Source organism: Camelus ferus, chromosome 22 (genome assembly GCF_009834535.1).
Source record: "Camelus ferus isolate YT-003-E chromosome 22, BCGSAC_Cfer_1.0, whole genome shotgun sequence".
Taxonomy (NCBI): domain Eukaryota; kingdom Metazoa; phylum Chordata; class Mammalia; order Artiodactyla; family Camelidae; genus Camelus; species Camelus ferus.
Window position 1 is genome coordinate 9,526,714 of NC_045717.1, and position 16,637 is coordinate 9,543,350.

Sequence of the window (16,637 nt, forward strand, 5' to 3'; positions counted from 1 at the left end):
GGAAACCAGTATGGAGGCTTCTCAAAAACTTAAAAATAAAACTACCATATGACCTAGCAATTCCACTTCTTGGTATCTACCTGAAGAAAACAAAAACAGTAACCTGAAAAGATCAGGCAGCCTTGTGTTCACTGCAGCATTATTTACAATAGCCAAGATACAGAAACAACCAAGGTGTCCACTGACAGATGACTGGATAAAAAAAGATGTGGTATATAGTCAATGGAATATTATTCAGCCATAAAAAATAATAAAATCTTGCCACTGGTGACAACATGGGTGGTCATTGAGGGCATTATGCTAAGTGAAATAAGTCAGACAAAGAAAGACAAATACTGAATAATCTCACCTATATGTGGATATAAAAGACAAATAAACCAAAAAACCCCCAAACAACAACATGTAAACCAAGCTCATATACAGAGAACAGGTTAGTGGTTGCCAGAGGCAGGGGGTGGGGTGGGGGGGGTGGACCAAACAGGTGAAGAGAATCCAAAGGTACAAACTTTCAGTTAAAAATAACCAATGTTACAGGATGTAATGTGCCACATGGTGACTATAGTTAATAATACTATATTGTAATTTGAAAGTTTCTAAGAGAGTAAATCTTAGAAGTTCTCATCACAAGAAAGAAATTTTGTAATTATGCACTGTGACAGATGCTAACGAGATTTACTGTAGTCATCATTTTACAATATATACAAACATCAAATCATTATGTTGTATATTTGTTATATGTCAATTATACCTCAAGAAAAGTCTGTATAGATCAAAATAAATCAAATCTGAACTTAAAAGCCTCAAGATTCAACTATCAATTTACAGGAGACACAGAACAGAGGAAAATGTGTAACAGTCATAGGTGTGCAATCGGAAAACAAACTGGACTATGGGAAATGCTACAGATAAACAATAAAGGTTTTAGGTTATTTCTTCAACAAATAAATCATAAAACCTAAAAAAAAGAGTAAGAAATGGAAGGGAAAACCATACATTAAATAACTTAAGAGAAATCAACTAATTACACAAAGTGGATCTTATTTGGATTCATAGTAACCACAAGGGAAAAATATGTAGTAATTATACAAAAGAACATAATAAAGAATTCAAAGTAACTGAAACAAAAAGACAGCAAAACAAGAAAAAAGAAAGAAAGAAAAAAGAAAAAACAGCAGATCTACAAAAGAGTCAGAAAACAAAGAACAAAATGGCAATACTAAGTCCCTACCTATTAATAATGAATTTAAATATAAATAGATAAATTCTCCAATCAAAAGACATGGAATGGCCACATGAATAAAGCAGACAAACAATATCCAATGATACGATGCCTATAAGAGAGTCACTATAGACTTAAGGACCCATACAGATTGAGAATGAAGGGATGGAAAAAGATGTTTTAAGCTTTCACGCAAATGGTAACTGTCCCCTTCCCCCAAGAAAAAGCAGGGGTAGCTATATTTATATCAGACAAAATAGATTTTAAACTAAAAATATTAAAAAGAGACAAAGAAGGTCTTTATAATATGGCAAAGGGGTCAATACATCAAGAAGATATAATAATTATAAATATTCATGCACCCAACATTGGAGCACCTGAATACGCAAAGCACAAACTAACAGAGCTAAAAGGAGAAACAGACGATGGCACAATAAAGTTGGGGACTTTAACATCCCACTCTCAAAAATGGATAAATCATACAGACAGAAAATCATAAAGGAAACAGCAGATTTGAACAACACTATAGAACAAATGGACCTAACAAACGTACACAGAACATTCTGTCCAACAAAGGTAGAATATACACTCTTCTCAAGTGCACATGGAATATTTCCTAGGACAGACCATATGTTAGGGCACAAAAGAAGTCTTCTCAAATTCAAGATTAACATCATAGGGAGCATCTTCTCTGACCACAATACATCAAACTAGACATCGATCACAAGAAACTGGAAAATTAAAAAATATATGGAAATTAAAAAACACTCTCGTGGATAACCAACAGATGAAAGAAGAAATTAAAGGGGAAATAAAAAGAGACAAGTTAAAAGGGAAACACAAATACCAAAACTCCTGGCACGTATCAAAAGCAGTTCTAAGAGGGACGTTTACAGCAATAAGGACCTACATTAAGAACAAGAAAGATCCCAAATAAACAATCTAATTCTATGTCTTACAGAACTAGAAAAAGAACAAAGTGAGCCCAAAGTTAGCAGAATAAATGAAATAGTAAAGATTACAGTATAAATGAAAATGGAAAAACAACAGACAAGACCAAGCACACTAACAACTGGTTCTTCAAAAACATCAACAAAACTGACAAACCCTTAATGAGACTAAGGAAAAAAGAGAGAGGACCTGAATCAACAAAATGATAAATGCAGAAGGACACTCCACAATTTATACTACAGAAGTACAAAGGATCGTAAGAGGCTCCTCTGAACACTTACACGCCAACAAACTGAACAACCGAGAAGAAATGGAAAAGTTCTCAAAGACATATAACTGACCGAGACTGCGTCAGGAAGAAACAGAAAGTCTGCACAGACCCATTACTCATAAGGGGACTGAATCAGTTATCAGAAATCTTCCAGGTTGCTTCACTGGTAAATTTTCCCAAACATTTTAGGAAGAATCAACACCAATCCTTCTCAGACTCTTTCAAAAACATCAGAAGAGGAGGGAACACTCCCCCAGCCTCATTTTACAAGGCCAGCATCACACCCTGATACAAAACCAGAAAAGGACACTACTAGAAAAGAAAACCATAGGCCAGTATTCCTGATAAATACGAATGCAAAAATCCTCAATAAAATACTAGCAGAATGAATTCAGCAGCATATTAAAATGACTGTACACCATGGTCAAGTGGAATTTGTCCCTGGATGCAAGAATGGTTCAACATATGCAAATCAATCAATGTGATACATCCAATCAACAGAACGAAAGAAAAAAAATGATACGGTCCTCTCAAGAGATTCAGAAAAAGCATCTGATAAAATTCAACTCCATTCATAAAAAAAAACAAAAAAACCCCAAAAAACCCCCCAAAACTCTTAACAATATAGGCACAGAAAAAACCCAACTCAACAAAATAAAGGCCACATAGGACAAGCCCACAGCTAACATCATACTCAATGGTAAAAGGTTGAAAGCTTTCCCTCTAAGATCAGGAACAAGAAATGGAAACAACCTGAGAGTCCACTGATGGATGAATAAGGAAACTGTGGTATATATAGACAATGGAATACTACTCAGTCATGAAAAGAATGAAATCCTGCCATTTGTGACAGCATGGATGGACCTTGAGGTCATTATGCTAAATGAAATAACTCAAAAAGAGAAAGATGAATGCTTTCACTCATGTGGAATGTAAAAAAAACAAAACAAATAAACAAACAAAATAATTAACAAACTCAGAGATACAGAGATCAGACCAGTGGTTACCAGAGGGGAAGGTTGGAGGGTGGCCAAAACAGGTGAAGGGGGTCAACTGTATCATGATAGACGGTAACCAGACTAGAGGAGGTGATTACTTTGCAGCGTATATAGATGTTGAATTATAATGCTGTGTACCAGAAGGATCCAAGATGGAAGAATAGAGAGACTCACAGCTCGCCCTCTCCCACAAATACATCAAGAATTACATCTACAAACCCACTGAACCACACAGAACACCCACTGAACACTGGCAGAGTGTCTCTCACTTCGAAATACAGGAGGATTCTCACAAAATCCGATGAACAACAAACTTACGCCGTACAGCACAGGGAGCTATATTCAATATCTGGTAGTAACTTACGGTTTAAAAGAATATGAAAATGAATATATGGATGTTCCTGTATGACTGAAGCACTGTGCTGTACACCAGCAATGGACACAATATTGTAAACTGACTGTACTTCAATAAAAATACTTTAAAAAATGCTGTGTACCTAAAACATATACAATAATAACAACAACAACAAAAAAATAGAAATCAACCCACTATAAAAGGTGGAACTTATTTGAATTCTGATTCAAACAAATAAAGTACTACTATTTTGTGATAATCAAAAGGCAACCGAAATATTGAACCATGATTGGCTATTTCATAAGAAATCATTGTGTTTCTTTGTTGTGACAATGATGCTGTTATGCTTTTAAAGTGTTTTTTTTAGAGATACATTCTGATGTATATTACGAATGAAATAATGTGATGTCTGGGACTTGCTTCAGAAAAATATGGGAGGCAGGGGAGTGGATAAAGTTTTGGAAGAAACAACATTCAACAAGATGTGCTGATAATGGTAGAAGCTGGAGCACATGGGGGTGCATTATAATATCTAGTCTACTTTTTGATGTTGGCTAACATTTTGATAGTAACTAAAGCCTGGTATAATATTTTAAAAATTAGCCACTGTTTATACTGAAGGCACTAGTTACTCCAATAACTTACTGCTATCTTTCGGTTATTAACTCCACTCACTGATGAAGCAGAGCCCCAGGGCCATGTTACAGAGCACGTGTAACCTGCTAAGTGTGTGACTTTAGGCAACTTTCTTACCCCCTCCCCCTGTCCCATCTGCACAATGGGAGTCACGAGAGTGCCTATTTGATAAGAGTTATTGAGAGCTTACCCAAGATAGAGGATTTAGCACAATGCTCTCCACCAAGAGAGCGTCTGATAAACGCTGGCTGCCGATTACAGTGACCATGTCTGAGCTGGCTGGTTTCTTATTCTGGGAACTTATTACAGTTCTCGAAAACCACAAGCTTATTGGCTAAGAAAATACAGGATTCTGGATTTTAATTAATCCCAGGCAGCTTTCTGCAAGCAGGAGAATATACCAGGTAGGGCGATACCACTCCACACAGTCCACAAGTCTGCCCAGACTGACAGCCGCAGGACCCTCCTCTTACAGGGGTGGTCCACAAGCGGGGAATCACATGCCTCCCTTGGAGGCAAAGCCTGACGCACGGCACGCGCTTTCCGACCCACGCTGCGGCTGCAGTCCCTGGTTCTCACGGTGCGCTCCGTGCCACCTGCAGGCGCTCTCTCTGGAACGCGGTCCGGCCCCTGCCACCGCTCTCCCCGCTCTCAAATAGTCCCCTGTCCGCTGCATTCCAGCCATGCCAGCCTATCTTTGTCCTTCAAGAAACAACTCGCTCTTCTCTCTCTCTACCGGGAAAAGGATGCCCTCTGCCTGACTTTCACATGGCCCCTTTTCCTTCAAGCCTCTGTTTAAACGTCACCAGCTGAGAAGCCTCCCCTGAACGTTCGCTCACAGGTGCCCCGCCTCCCCAGTACGTATCACTTGATTTTATTTTCGTATTAGCACTTATCACTGCTTGGTATTTTCTTGTCCAGTCTGTATTTATTATCTTGATCCTCCACTAGAACAGAAGGTCCGCGGAAGACGACTCTTATCTACCTCATGGACCACTTCGTCCCTATCTACTAGACTAGTGCTTGGCATATGCTAGGAACGCCATAAACACCCGCTGACTTAATGCTTGATTAAATCCAGGAATCAAGAAGGGATTGAAACTGAAACATACCAACAGCATCCGAGAGTCCGTATACCCTTTGGCCGTAGGCATCCGTCTTGTCCCAGATGAAGGTGTAGGCCAGGTTGGGAGAGGCTTGGAACGACTTCTGGAAGAGGTGCCCCTCTACGGCCACCATCAGATGAACCTTGATGAGGTTCAGGGGCACCGTGGACTGGGTCATGGTGATCTTCAGCAGCGACTTGTAGCCTGCGGTCCTGGAGCTCAGGTATCGAAGCTTCACAGTAGAACCAGGGAGCTCAATTTCTTCATGAAGAACCTGGAGAGGGAACACAAGGTGGGTCCGTGGCATCAACCGCCCCCCACCCAGGTGGCTGGGCTGCTTGCAGCCCTCCTGGAGGCTCCCCACCTGCTGCCACCCTCACCCAAGCATCACGCCTAACGTGGGGCGCAAGAACCACTTCCCGTGTATGTGAGAACGAGAAAAAAAATTAAGACCACCACCAAAACTGTATTCTACACTATGGAGTGAAGGGGCTGAGGTTATGATTTTTGGATTAATAATTATTCTTGGTCACTGTTTTGTGTTCCTTTTTAAAAACCACACTGTTGGCAAAAGATGTAAATAAGAACAGCAGGCTTTATTGCTAGTTGCATGCGAGGAGGCCACAAGAGGCTGCAATTATACGAACCTGCAACTTCCACTGACAATTGGTATAAAGCAACAGGGAGGCAATAATGTAATATGCCCTCTGTCGTAACACCGATGTAGATCATTAAAGCTCCTCTTATCCTGTATCTCTGTGACTAACAGGAACAAAAAGTGATTTGCAGGTGGGTTGCACACATGCATATTGTTTTTATTCTATTAAAAGCGCCCGTGACTGCCAAAGTCTTGAACAACTATCTGGAAACATCTGGAACGTCCAGGAGAGATTCAGTTTTCCGTCCAGTAACTATAAATTCTACTGTGTTTTTCCTTTTTGTCCTTCCCCCTTCATATTAGCTTCTGTCCCACCCAGGGAGAGAGAGAGGTGGTGGGAGGGAGGGGGCCAGCCCGTCTGGGTCAGGGCAGTGTTCAGAGTCCTATCCCGGGTCCCCGCTGCCCCTACCTGGGTCTCAGGCACGATGGGATTCTGCCCTGGGGCAGCGCTGAAGAAGGTGGACAGTGGGGAGGAGATGATGATTGGATCCGGCCGGACAAAGCCACTGAGGTCACAGCTAGGGATGGAGTTCTCCTCCGTCTTCATCACCAGGGTGTCCATGGCGTAAAAGCTGTTCCAGGGCAGCCACACGGTGCGCTCCTGGCTCATGAACGGGGCTCGCTCGAAGTGCAGCGTCAAGGAGGCGCCGCCATTGGCGATCAGGTCGAACCTGGAGAGGGGCAAGTGGGCTCATGAGCGAGCGGAACTCACCTTCAGACGAGGCAGGTGCTCGGACCTCCGCCCCGAGGGCGTGGGCTCGGGGAGGGGCAGACGGGCGGGGCTGGAACCCAAAGGCCGCCGCTTACTGGTGGGGTGGCCGTGCGCGAGTTCCTAACGCGGAGCCCCAGATTCTTCATATGTGAAATGAGAATAATTACACCGACTTCCCAGGGGGGCTGAGAGAATGAAATATGACGAATTCAGAGCGGGGGTGGGGTGGGGTGGGGTGGGGGCAGCAGGTTAGGCCCACGAGCTAAAGCCAGCCCACCACGTTTCCGTAAATGGTTTTATTGGAAAACCAGCCACGCCTGTTCGTTCACGTATCCTCTCCAGCTGTTTTCAAACCACGGCGCGGAGCCGAGTGGTTGTAACAGGAAGCATGTGGCAGGCAAAGCCTAAAATACATACTATACTTCATAGAAAATGTTTCCCTACCCTGGCTGCAAAGCTTGTAGCATCGTGCTAGGCTAATCGAAGTGTTCAAATAAATAGTGTGGTTACAGTGTCTCCATGCTAGGACACAGGGAGGGGCTCAGGACAGCTTGCTTTTCATCCGCCTGTGTATTTTTTTTTTTTTTTGAGAAACAGTTGACATATAACATATTAGTTTCAGGTATATGACATAATAATTTGATATTTGTATATATTGTGAATGAGCACAAGTCCATTCATCACCACATGGTTATAATTTTTTTTTTCTTGTGATGAAAACTTTTAAGATATACTGTCTTAGCACCTTTTCTTTTTTTTAGTGGCACATCTGGAAATCAGGGTCCATCTGATTCCAGACTGCCTGCTCTTTTCTTCTTCATTTTAAATTAAGAAAAAATTTCTTTTTAGGGGGGAGGTAATGTTTGTTCATTTTTTAATGGAGGTCCTGGGGAATGAACCCAGGATCTCATGCATGCTAAGCACGTGCTCCTCCACGGAGTGATAACCTACTCCGACATCAGCTTCTAAGAACAAACAAGGGCCACGATAGCTCTGCACGGTACACCCTCAAAGTCCTAAAGCTTTAAAATAATTAGATTTGTCCAAGGAAATGTAAGTGTGAGACACCAGAAATCTAGTGAATAGAGAACTTGATGTGAAACATCAGATGCCTTCTTTGGGTTTCAGAGGCTTGGAAATAAAAGGATAGGGTTACTGTAGGCTGGTACTTTTTGAAACTACCTGCAAGGCTACCTTAGAACATCAGGAAATAAGGCCAGATTCTTTACCAGAGAAAGGCAAGAATCGCAGTACGTGGTACGTTTATGCTTTTCCAGACTCCAATTTTTTAGAAAAAGTGTTGCATCAGATTTACAGAACAGTTTTCTCTTTCATTTGGAATAGAATGCAATAATAGTGTGCGTGCGTGTGTGTGTGTGTTTAGGCCAGGGCGGATGAGTGTTTTCCCTTTCCCATGGCTTTCTCTTCTTCTTTTTATCTTTTTCTTTAGATTTCAACTCCATGTCCGACAGATGAAGGAAAGGAGCGAGCTTTCATCTTGGTGGGGGCGGGACGGGTGCGCATTTCCAATCAGCAGATAACAGGGAAAGGCTGCCTCCTTCACACAGCAGGGTGATGGCTAAATGTATTTAATTAGACTTCTCTGATTACATCCCACCTCCCTCAAAACAGGAGGGGAAACAACACAACTCCTAAAGCCACAGATGAAAGCAGAAGGGGTTCACCACAGGACACTGTGTCATGTAGATTCCTGTCACCCTGCACTGCCTTTGATTTAAAGCAGGAGTGAGGGTCCAAGAGCTGGTTTCCCTTCTGGAATCCGCCCCCACCCCCACCTTACCCCCAACACACGCGCACACAGAGGAAAGCATTTACCTGCCAGGGGAAAAGCATGGCTGGCGGCAGCCCTGCGTAGGTTGGCTGTTCTCGTTATTTCCCGTTCTTGATGCCATACCAAAAAGCAGAAATATCTTTGGGGGGATCCTCCCTAGAGGTCTGGTCTGGTGGGTCTCCCCCCAGTCTACAAGGGGGGAGCCACGTGGTTCCAAGCCAACAGCACCATCTGTCCCTCGGGCTGTACCCTCAGTCCCGAGGAGGTGGAGCCCCACGCAGCTACTTACGTGCCATCTTGGCGGGTGATGGTGTAGCCGTATTTTGGATACTTGACAAAAGACACGTTCACACCAATCAGGGGGGTCCCATCTGTGGTTACTACTTGGCCTCGGATGAGAGAAACCAAGCTGAAAGCAAAAGAAACACATGCTTTTGAGCCACACGTGGCAGAATATTGGGGACAAGGAGGGGGCGTTGAATTCCCCTTCCCCATTGCCGCTGTCTGCCTCCACCCCCTCACCCCTCCATCCTCATCTGGTCCCTAAGGCCAGGAGAAGACTTCCTAACATGAACTTCTGGCTTCATTCGATCACAGCCCACAGAGGGGTGTGGGCAAAAGGGATGTTTCAGTGCCTGCTTTCCCCCAGGAGCAGACCAGGGTGAAGTCCACAGGCAGCATCTTCATTCGGCTGGGCAGTGCGGTCCCCTGTGCACATTCCCTCTGGCCTTGGCCTCACCCCATTTCTTGACATCACTTGACTTTCGTTTGGCCCTAGTCTCAGGCTAGGCTGCACCACTCCTGTTTGTGCCTTACTTAGCCTGGCGCAGAGAGCATTATCCTCGGGTGAGAGCTTCCCCATCTGGCTACTCATTTCCTTTTTTGGCTTTGGAGGAAGGCAATGTTACTTTTCTCCTCCAGGCTGGGATGTCAGAGGGAGTGGAGGGGAGCACATAGAAATTTTTTATGAAGCTGGGATATATACATGCATTGTTTTTTTGGTTGCCCTTTAAGAGCAAAATTTCTCACAATCCATGACAGCCTGAGGGGAAGAGAATATTGGAGATTTTTTTTTTCTGGTAAAAATATCTTGGATGCTGGATTCCATGTAACTGTATATTTCTCTTCTATCAAGTTCCTGCTACTAGGATTCAGGGCAGGGGAAGGGAGAGGTGGTTGAAATCCCACTCAACTTTTTTCCACGGTGAGAGAAAGCTCCCTTCTCTCCAGATCACAGTCATCAGAACTTCCCCAAAGATGCCAGGATTCAACCAGCTCCTTCTGGAAAATCCCATAAAGCAATAGAGATGCCACAATATTCTGCCCAAAATCCACGGAGCGAGAATGCGCGCGTCTTCTCTCATCTGAATTCTCTCGACTTCATGGAGAAATGGGCTGATGAGAAGTTCCCTTTTAGCACTGAGCCTCCAGCCCACCAGGCAGGTCTGCAGCTGTACTGTTGGCCTTCAAGCCACCAGGCAATTGGGCAAAGGCAGAGAGGTGCCCAGGCGTCCAGGTTTCTGGACATACGCCCAATATCTGGACTAGGTAATAAAGCTGACCCGCTCTTTGCCAGAATCTTGTCCAGGGCCGCTCAGTGTTTGGAATGCACTTACGTCCGCAGTCCCAGGTGGCCTGGAAACTGGAGGGAGGATCTCTCCAAGCACCTCTTTTTATTAGCCATACCCCCAGCTCTTCAACTCCAACTCTGATGATCTCAGGAGGGTTTAGACGGTTCCGCTGACAGCTCTAATTGTCTGCTACTTTCTGACTGCCTACCGAATGAGTTCCATTTTTAGCTGGTTCCAACCACAATGCTAGAGTCTTTTGAACGTGGAAAACTAATTTATGAAAATAATTCTTTTGTTCAGTTCCGTTTCCTTATCTTAGCGCAAGCTAAGATTTCTCTCAGGCCTTCCCAGACACTATTTTAAAAACCAGTGATGTGTGTTGGTGACCACAAGGTACAAACTGCTTGTGATGAGAAAACAAAATTGGGAGAACATTCCACAGTGGAGTTCCCCCCACCCCAACTCCTTATTTATATGACTGTTACTTCTCTTAAATCATTCCTGTAGCATGAGATTTTGCGGAGTACCATGGGAATAAGAAGAGGCGGGTTGCCCATGATTTCTACCCTCTATTTTTCTAATTCTTCATCGCAACTGGCTTCCTATCGTCTCTAGGCAGTCAATTCGTCGAAAAGATTCCGCCAAGACACGCTATCAGTTCACTTCTATTTATGATTACTGATGTGTAACAATTATCACATTATCTAGATAGTGAGATCTGCTCTATAAATTACAGTGGTGGAATCAAGGCATTTTAGTTATTTTTGTATGCCATTATCTAGGGGGAAACGCCTTCTTAGAAGTCTTGAATTAAGTTCTTTTTTACGCCTAGCTTTGTCCTTCTTTATTTGTCAGAGGATAATGCACTGAAATTCGCATGCTTGCTGAACTTCAGCCTGTGTCTTGGAGTAACATTGTGCATTTCTGAATTATAGACCCACGCCAACGTGCTGGGACGTGGGCTCATCTGGGCGGTGCTACTGATTGCTACCTCCGAAGCTTCAGAAAAGCTTTCTCTGAAGCGAGTTTCTTTTGCCCAAATCTCTGGGGCTCTGTATAGCCCACCAAATATTCTGGAGTCCCCATCTACACCTTGGCTCGAGCTCCAGGTGCCTTCTGGAAGTGATAACTATGAGTGAGGAGGATACGATTGATTTTTTAAGGGACAGCTGAAGAAAAAATATGAAAAGAGACTATCGGGAGATTACTGGATTTAGGGTAGAAATAATGAAATGTTAACAGGAAGCTGATTGAAACAGAGCAGGAGACTTTGACAGATGCATTTACAGTACAAGCAAACCATATGCCAACCTCACTGAAACGCTTCTGAACTAATGCAAGGGCCAGGCATGGGACTCCAGCAATGGGAATTCTGTTCATAATTCCAAGGAGGCATACCTACACAGAATGTCCCAGAACTAGGATTTGACAAGCAGAGAAAATATTTTTTTTTTGGTCAGAGATCTGTGGTTTCTTTCATTTTTTTTTTTTTTTTTTGAGGGTTACTTGTATTAAAAGCACATCACCGTATGTAGTATAATCTACACACATTAATCTAATTTTACCAATCAAGAAAATTAAGTTTCTGAGGTTAAATAACTTGCCGAATGTGACACAGCTAGAGAGGGGAGGGGAAAAGTCAGGGCTGAAGTAGACAAAGGCTGAGATTATTTTTCTCTTTTCTGTTTTATTTTTAGTCAAAACCAGAACAGAAGAGAGGCTAAAGTTGCTGGCCCAAGGTGACCTTGTTAAGAACCCTCATAGTCAAAGAGCTGCCAGGAATTGGGGCTGCAAAGCTTCCCAGAGAGTTCTAAAGGGGCCAGAGAATTAATTGGCTGTCCCTCCCCATCCCACGCGTGCCAGGCTCCCCCAGGGAGGAGCGCAGTCTGAGTCGTGGCCTGACGATGTCTCCTCCCCAAAGTCTAACAAGGAGGGCGACCCAGACAATCACATATAACGTTCAGGGCCCCTCTAAGAAGTGAAGTCTGGGATTTCCTTCGCCAGCTGGAAGCCTGTTTAAGCAGCATATTTCCTGAGATGCTTCTGGAACTGCCCAGACCTAAGTGAGGGTAGAGAGAACCAAGAGGAAGATGGCATGATGAGGGCCATCGGAGGGATAAGGGGGCTGGGACCACTCCACCCCAGGCCCTGGCTCCTAGGGATTCGTGAAAGAGGATCCAACCAGCAGTTCGTATTTCTCCACGGGAAGGGGCACGGAGCTGGCGTGAGGCGCCCTCAAGAAGATCACACCTGCCATCCTCATATCTGCAGACACCACCGTTATCTGGGCCCAGACGGACCCAGAGCGAGATCAGAGATGTGTAGGCAGGCCTGAAGACCCTTGCCCCTCCTCTCCTTCCTTCCACCCTCAGAGTCAAACAGCGCTTGGAAGACAGAAGGGGCTGGGAGTGGGGGCGGGTCCCAAAGCCAACTCTTCCATGTGCTTTCTTCTCTGGGGGGACAGTTCTAACTTGTCCTGGGAGGAAGGGCAGAGCCAAGCTGACTACAAAATCAATCCAGCACCTGCCCCTGGGATATTCATAAGCCTCAAATTAGCTACTGAGAGCAAGTGTAAACTCAAGAGACCCCCTCCGCCGCCCCCTACCCCCACACCCTGTTTGGGAGTGAGAGGGGAAATGCCTGGCACAAAGCAGGCAATTAGCAGATGCAGCTGGTGGTGGCCGTGAGGCTCAGAGACAACCTGCATTAAGTCTCTAGCACATCATAGGTGCTCAGTAAACTCTCGCCACTGGCATCACCTTGACCCCAAGACGTCACCAATGACAAGTTATGTTATCAAGTTAATAATCACTTCCAAAAGTACTCTATGGAATGAATGAATGAACGTTTCCGCTGTGATCAAACAAAAGCCACAATCAGAGGTATTAAAAAGGCAGATTTAAAATTTAAAAAGTCGCAAAATAATAGATCATAAATATGATCTAGAAACCAGGCAATCAACAGGTGTCTCCAGCAGGTTCTGGGTGGCACGTGGCCAAATCCCATAGAGGGACCAGGGCTCTGCCCTGAAGCTTGGCCCACAGAGAGGAAGGGGCCTTGTGTGAACCAGAACAGGGAGCTGCTCCCACGGGGGTAGTTTCCAGGCCAGCTGGGCCCATGGGAGAAGCAGGAGCATGTCCTCCTGCTCCGACAGGACGGGAAGCAGTGGCCTCGGCCGCCTGCAGGGACAGAAGGGCGCCTACCTGCTGTTGAAGGGGTTGTCCCCAGGAATGATGTGGGTGCTGTCTTTGCCGGCCAGGAGCTTGATGCGGTCGTAGAAGGACTTGACTGCGGGTGAGTCTGTCTGGCCCTGCTGAATGATGTCCAGGGGGTCCCGGGACCCCCGGCAGAGCAGGCTGTTCTGACAGGCGGACTGCAGGCAGCAGTCAGGGTCCAGGCAGTCCACCAGGCCGTCTGCAAGGGCAGAAGCAGAGCCAGGGTCAGCAGGTTTCACGGCACAAAGCTGCTTCGAGATGCTAACACCTCTGTCCCGAACAATCTCCATCCTTTCCGATGGCCTGAGTCGGCAGGTTTCATACAACAAGCCTAGTATAATCCCAACACATACACGCCGGAAACCAGACTGGAAGGAAATAATTGAAAACCGTTGACAAATGCTTATCGCCAGGTAGTAGATCAGTGCGTCTCTCTTCCTTTTCTTTATTATGCTGTTCTGGAATTTCTCCTTTTTCTGTAATGAGCAAGTATTATTTAAGTGACTGGTAATAAAAACAAACACTTTGCTTTTCAACAGCATAGCACAAAAAATTACCCATAGCCAGATTTTGTTAAAGAGCAGGACCTTGTGGGGCCTTCCAGGGTCAGACCCCTCCGCCTGTCCCCTGCTGTAGCTCCTCTCCGCATTACCCAGATAACGGTACTTCATGTATATTTCCTGAGTTTTTCAGATGCTAAAAGCCACCACCAAAGGGGAGAAATTAACTACTTGATGATGGAGAGCAAGTGGCCCCTAGACATTCACTGCTGATGCCCCGGGATCCACAGTCGACCGTCCTGTTACCTCATCAACAGCCAGAGAATTGTGCACGGCTGATCACCGTACCCTGTGACCGCCCTCCCTTGTCTGGCCTTTAAATATGCTTTGCTGAAACCCTCCGGGGAGTTTGGGGTTTTATTGGGCATGAGCCACCCCGTCCTCCTTGCTCGGCCCTGCAATAAACCCTTCTCTGCTCCAAACTTCGATGTTTCAATTTGTGTGGCCTCATGGTGTGGCGGGTACATGAACCTGCCTTCGGTAACAATTTCAGGGGCCTGTGCTAAATGTGTGTGCAGGTCATCAAAATGCTTGGGGTTCCTGACATCTTGATTTAATGGAGAAAAGCATCCCATCCCCCTCCTTCTAAGCAGGGAATGGGACTGCTGAGCAGCTGGAGAAGCAGAGGTGGTGAGTTTGACACCTTCCAGGAAACGTGGAGAAATGGCTTCGGCTTGAGCACCCAGAAACCAAGCTCTCAGTTCACTCAGTTGCTTCTGGTGCTACCTTCCAGCATTCCTGCGGGACTTCAAACATCCCGATTTACTTGCCTAGACTTCTGCCCCTCCATCCCTTTCCTGGGCTGATTCCTATCTGTTCAACTACCACTCAACAAGTATTTGAGTGCCATCCATGTTCTGGAGATAAAACAGGGAACAAAGAACAAAGAATGATAGTGTCTGTCCTTATGAGGCTAACAGTACAGTGAAGGAAACAGCCAGGACTCATCCTTGAAGACCCGGGCTAGCTGTGGCCTCCTCCAGGAAGCTTTCCTGACGATGCCCCTGGCTGGCTGAGGTAATCACAGGTTCTCAGAGCACGGTTCTGCCTCAGAATCCTATGGGGAGAATCAAGAGCCTACCCGAGACCTCCCCAGGGAGAGCCTCCAGGAGCCAGTCCCGGAATCTGCCTTTTCAACATGATTCTCAGGTGACTCTAATGTACAAGAAATTTTAGAAACTGTTGTTAACGCCAATTTCCTTGTACTAGAATTAATTATCTCTGTATGCTTGCCTTCCTGTCTGGAAAATGAGCTCTTTGAAAAGAAGAACAATGTCTTATTCATTTCTATATTCATGCCTCGCTTAGTGCCAACTATGGAATCAGGCACTCAACAAATGTTTGTTGAATGAATAAATGACTGCTTCCCATTGTTCACATGTCTGTTAGGGCTGAGGATGGGAATGTTTAGGGCAGTGTTGCTTCTTGGAACTCCTATTAGAATGGGTTAGTTAACCAACCCTTATTCACTCTGCTGGGAATTGACTGAACACACAGTGGAGGAGCTCAGAGAATAACTTGCTTACAACTCTTCGATTTGATAGCGAGGTGTTTGGGGGCCATAATTAGCATCATAGAAACATGCTCTCAAACCCTGAGCTGTGACTTGACAAACACTTGAACTGGAACGCTGAATCAGAGGCCTGGCTGCGGGCTTTAAATTTACTACAATGTAATTTTTTGGCATTACCCCTTTCGTTTGGTTCCCCTAATGAAATTGAAATATGTAATTTCACCAAAGTTCCACTGTAATTTAGCAATTAATGTACAATGATTTTAATGCATTACTTTCTTTTTAGCAAACAAACAAATTAGGAGGTTGCATGTTCTGCTCGGCTCTAAATTACTAAAACTAGCCTCTCATTTTCCACATGGGCAAATGTTGCTCGTGTGCCTCGTAACACATTCAGATTTACAAAATTTCCTGGAAATGCAGACACAGGAGGGTGAGCAGGCGTGCACACTTTAAATTTAGAGACTTTCAAAGTCAAGGCTCTGAACACCTCAGCGCACTGTGCTGGCTGAACCGGGTGCCCCCCAGAGCCCTGCACACCTCACACCAAGGAAACACTGCTGAAAAATCCTATCTCAGCAGCAGAATGATGCTCAGGTACCCTTTCAGATCCACATTCAGATCGTCCAGTGGCTCCCAGAGCCCTTGGCAGGATGAGAAGAAGAAAAGAATAGGGGGAAAAAAGCGTGTTTTGCCTTTACCATCACCTTCCATGGACTGCCTTCACTAGACACCACGGAATGCCTGCTCTGGATTTAAAAATATCCTGCTGAGATATGTTGGCTGTGCTTCATTCCGTCGCTGCGAAAACTTCTCAGGTGAGAAGAAACCCACTGTGATTAGCACTATAGATTTCTTTAAGGCTACAGGCCTCTTCCCATTAGGACTTCCATCCATCTCTGGTGTCCTTTCCCTCCCAAAGCTGGGAACGTGCCCTCTCCTAACCCCAGCCCCTTACCACCCACTCCACAGAACGAGCTTGAAGGCCTCACATCCGGCTCAAATGATAACAAGGCAGGTTTTCCCATTAAGCGCTGAACATTTTCCTCCCCCGACCCTCTCTGGTCTGCCACTCGTTCT

At 45.0% G+C, this 16,637-nt stretch overlaps 1 protein-coding gene across 7 annotated transcripts in view; it reads right to left on the reverse strand.

Moving 5' to 3' along the window:
• TENM2 (teneurin transmembrane protein 2) overlaps nt 1–16,637 on the reverse strand; it is an 892,554-nt gene that overhangs the window by 61,517 nt on the left and 814,400 nt on the right. For all 7 annotated transcript variants that reach the window (XM_032465127.1, XM_032465128.1, XM_032465131.1 and 4 more), the window contains 4 exons: nt 13,473–13,683; nt 8,988–9,107; nt 6,604–6,865; nt 5,543–5,810 (listed from right to left, as the gene is read on the reverse strand). In XM_032465127.1, coding sequence (XP_032321018.1) covers nt 5,543–5,810; nt 6,604–6,865; nt 8,988–9,107; nt 13,473–13,683 — 861 coding nt within the window. The remainder of the gene's footprint in view (nt 1–5,542; nt 5,811–6,603; nt 6,866–8,987; nt 9,108–13,472; nt 13,684–16,637) is intronic.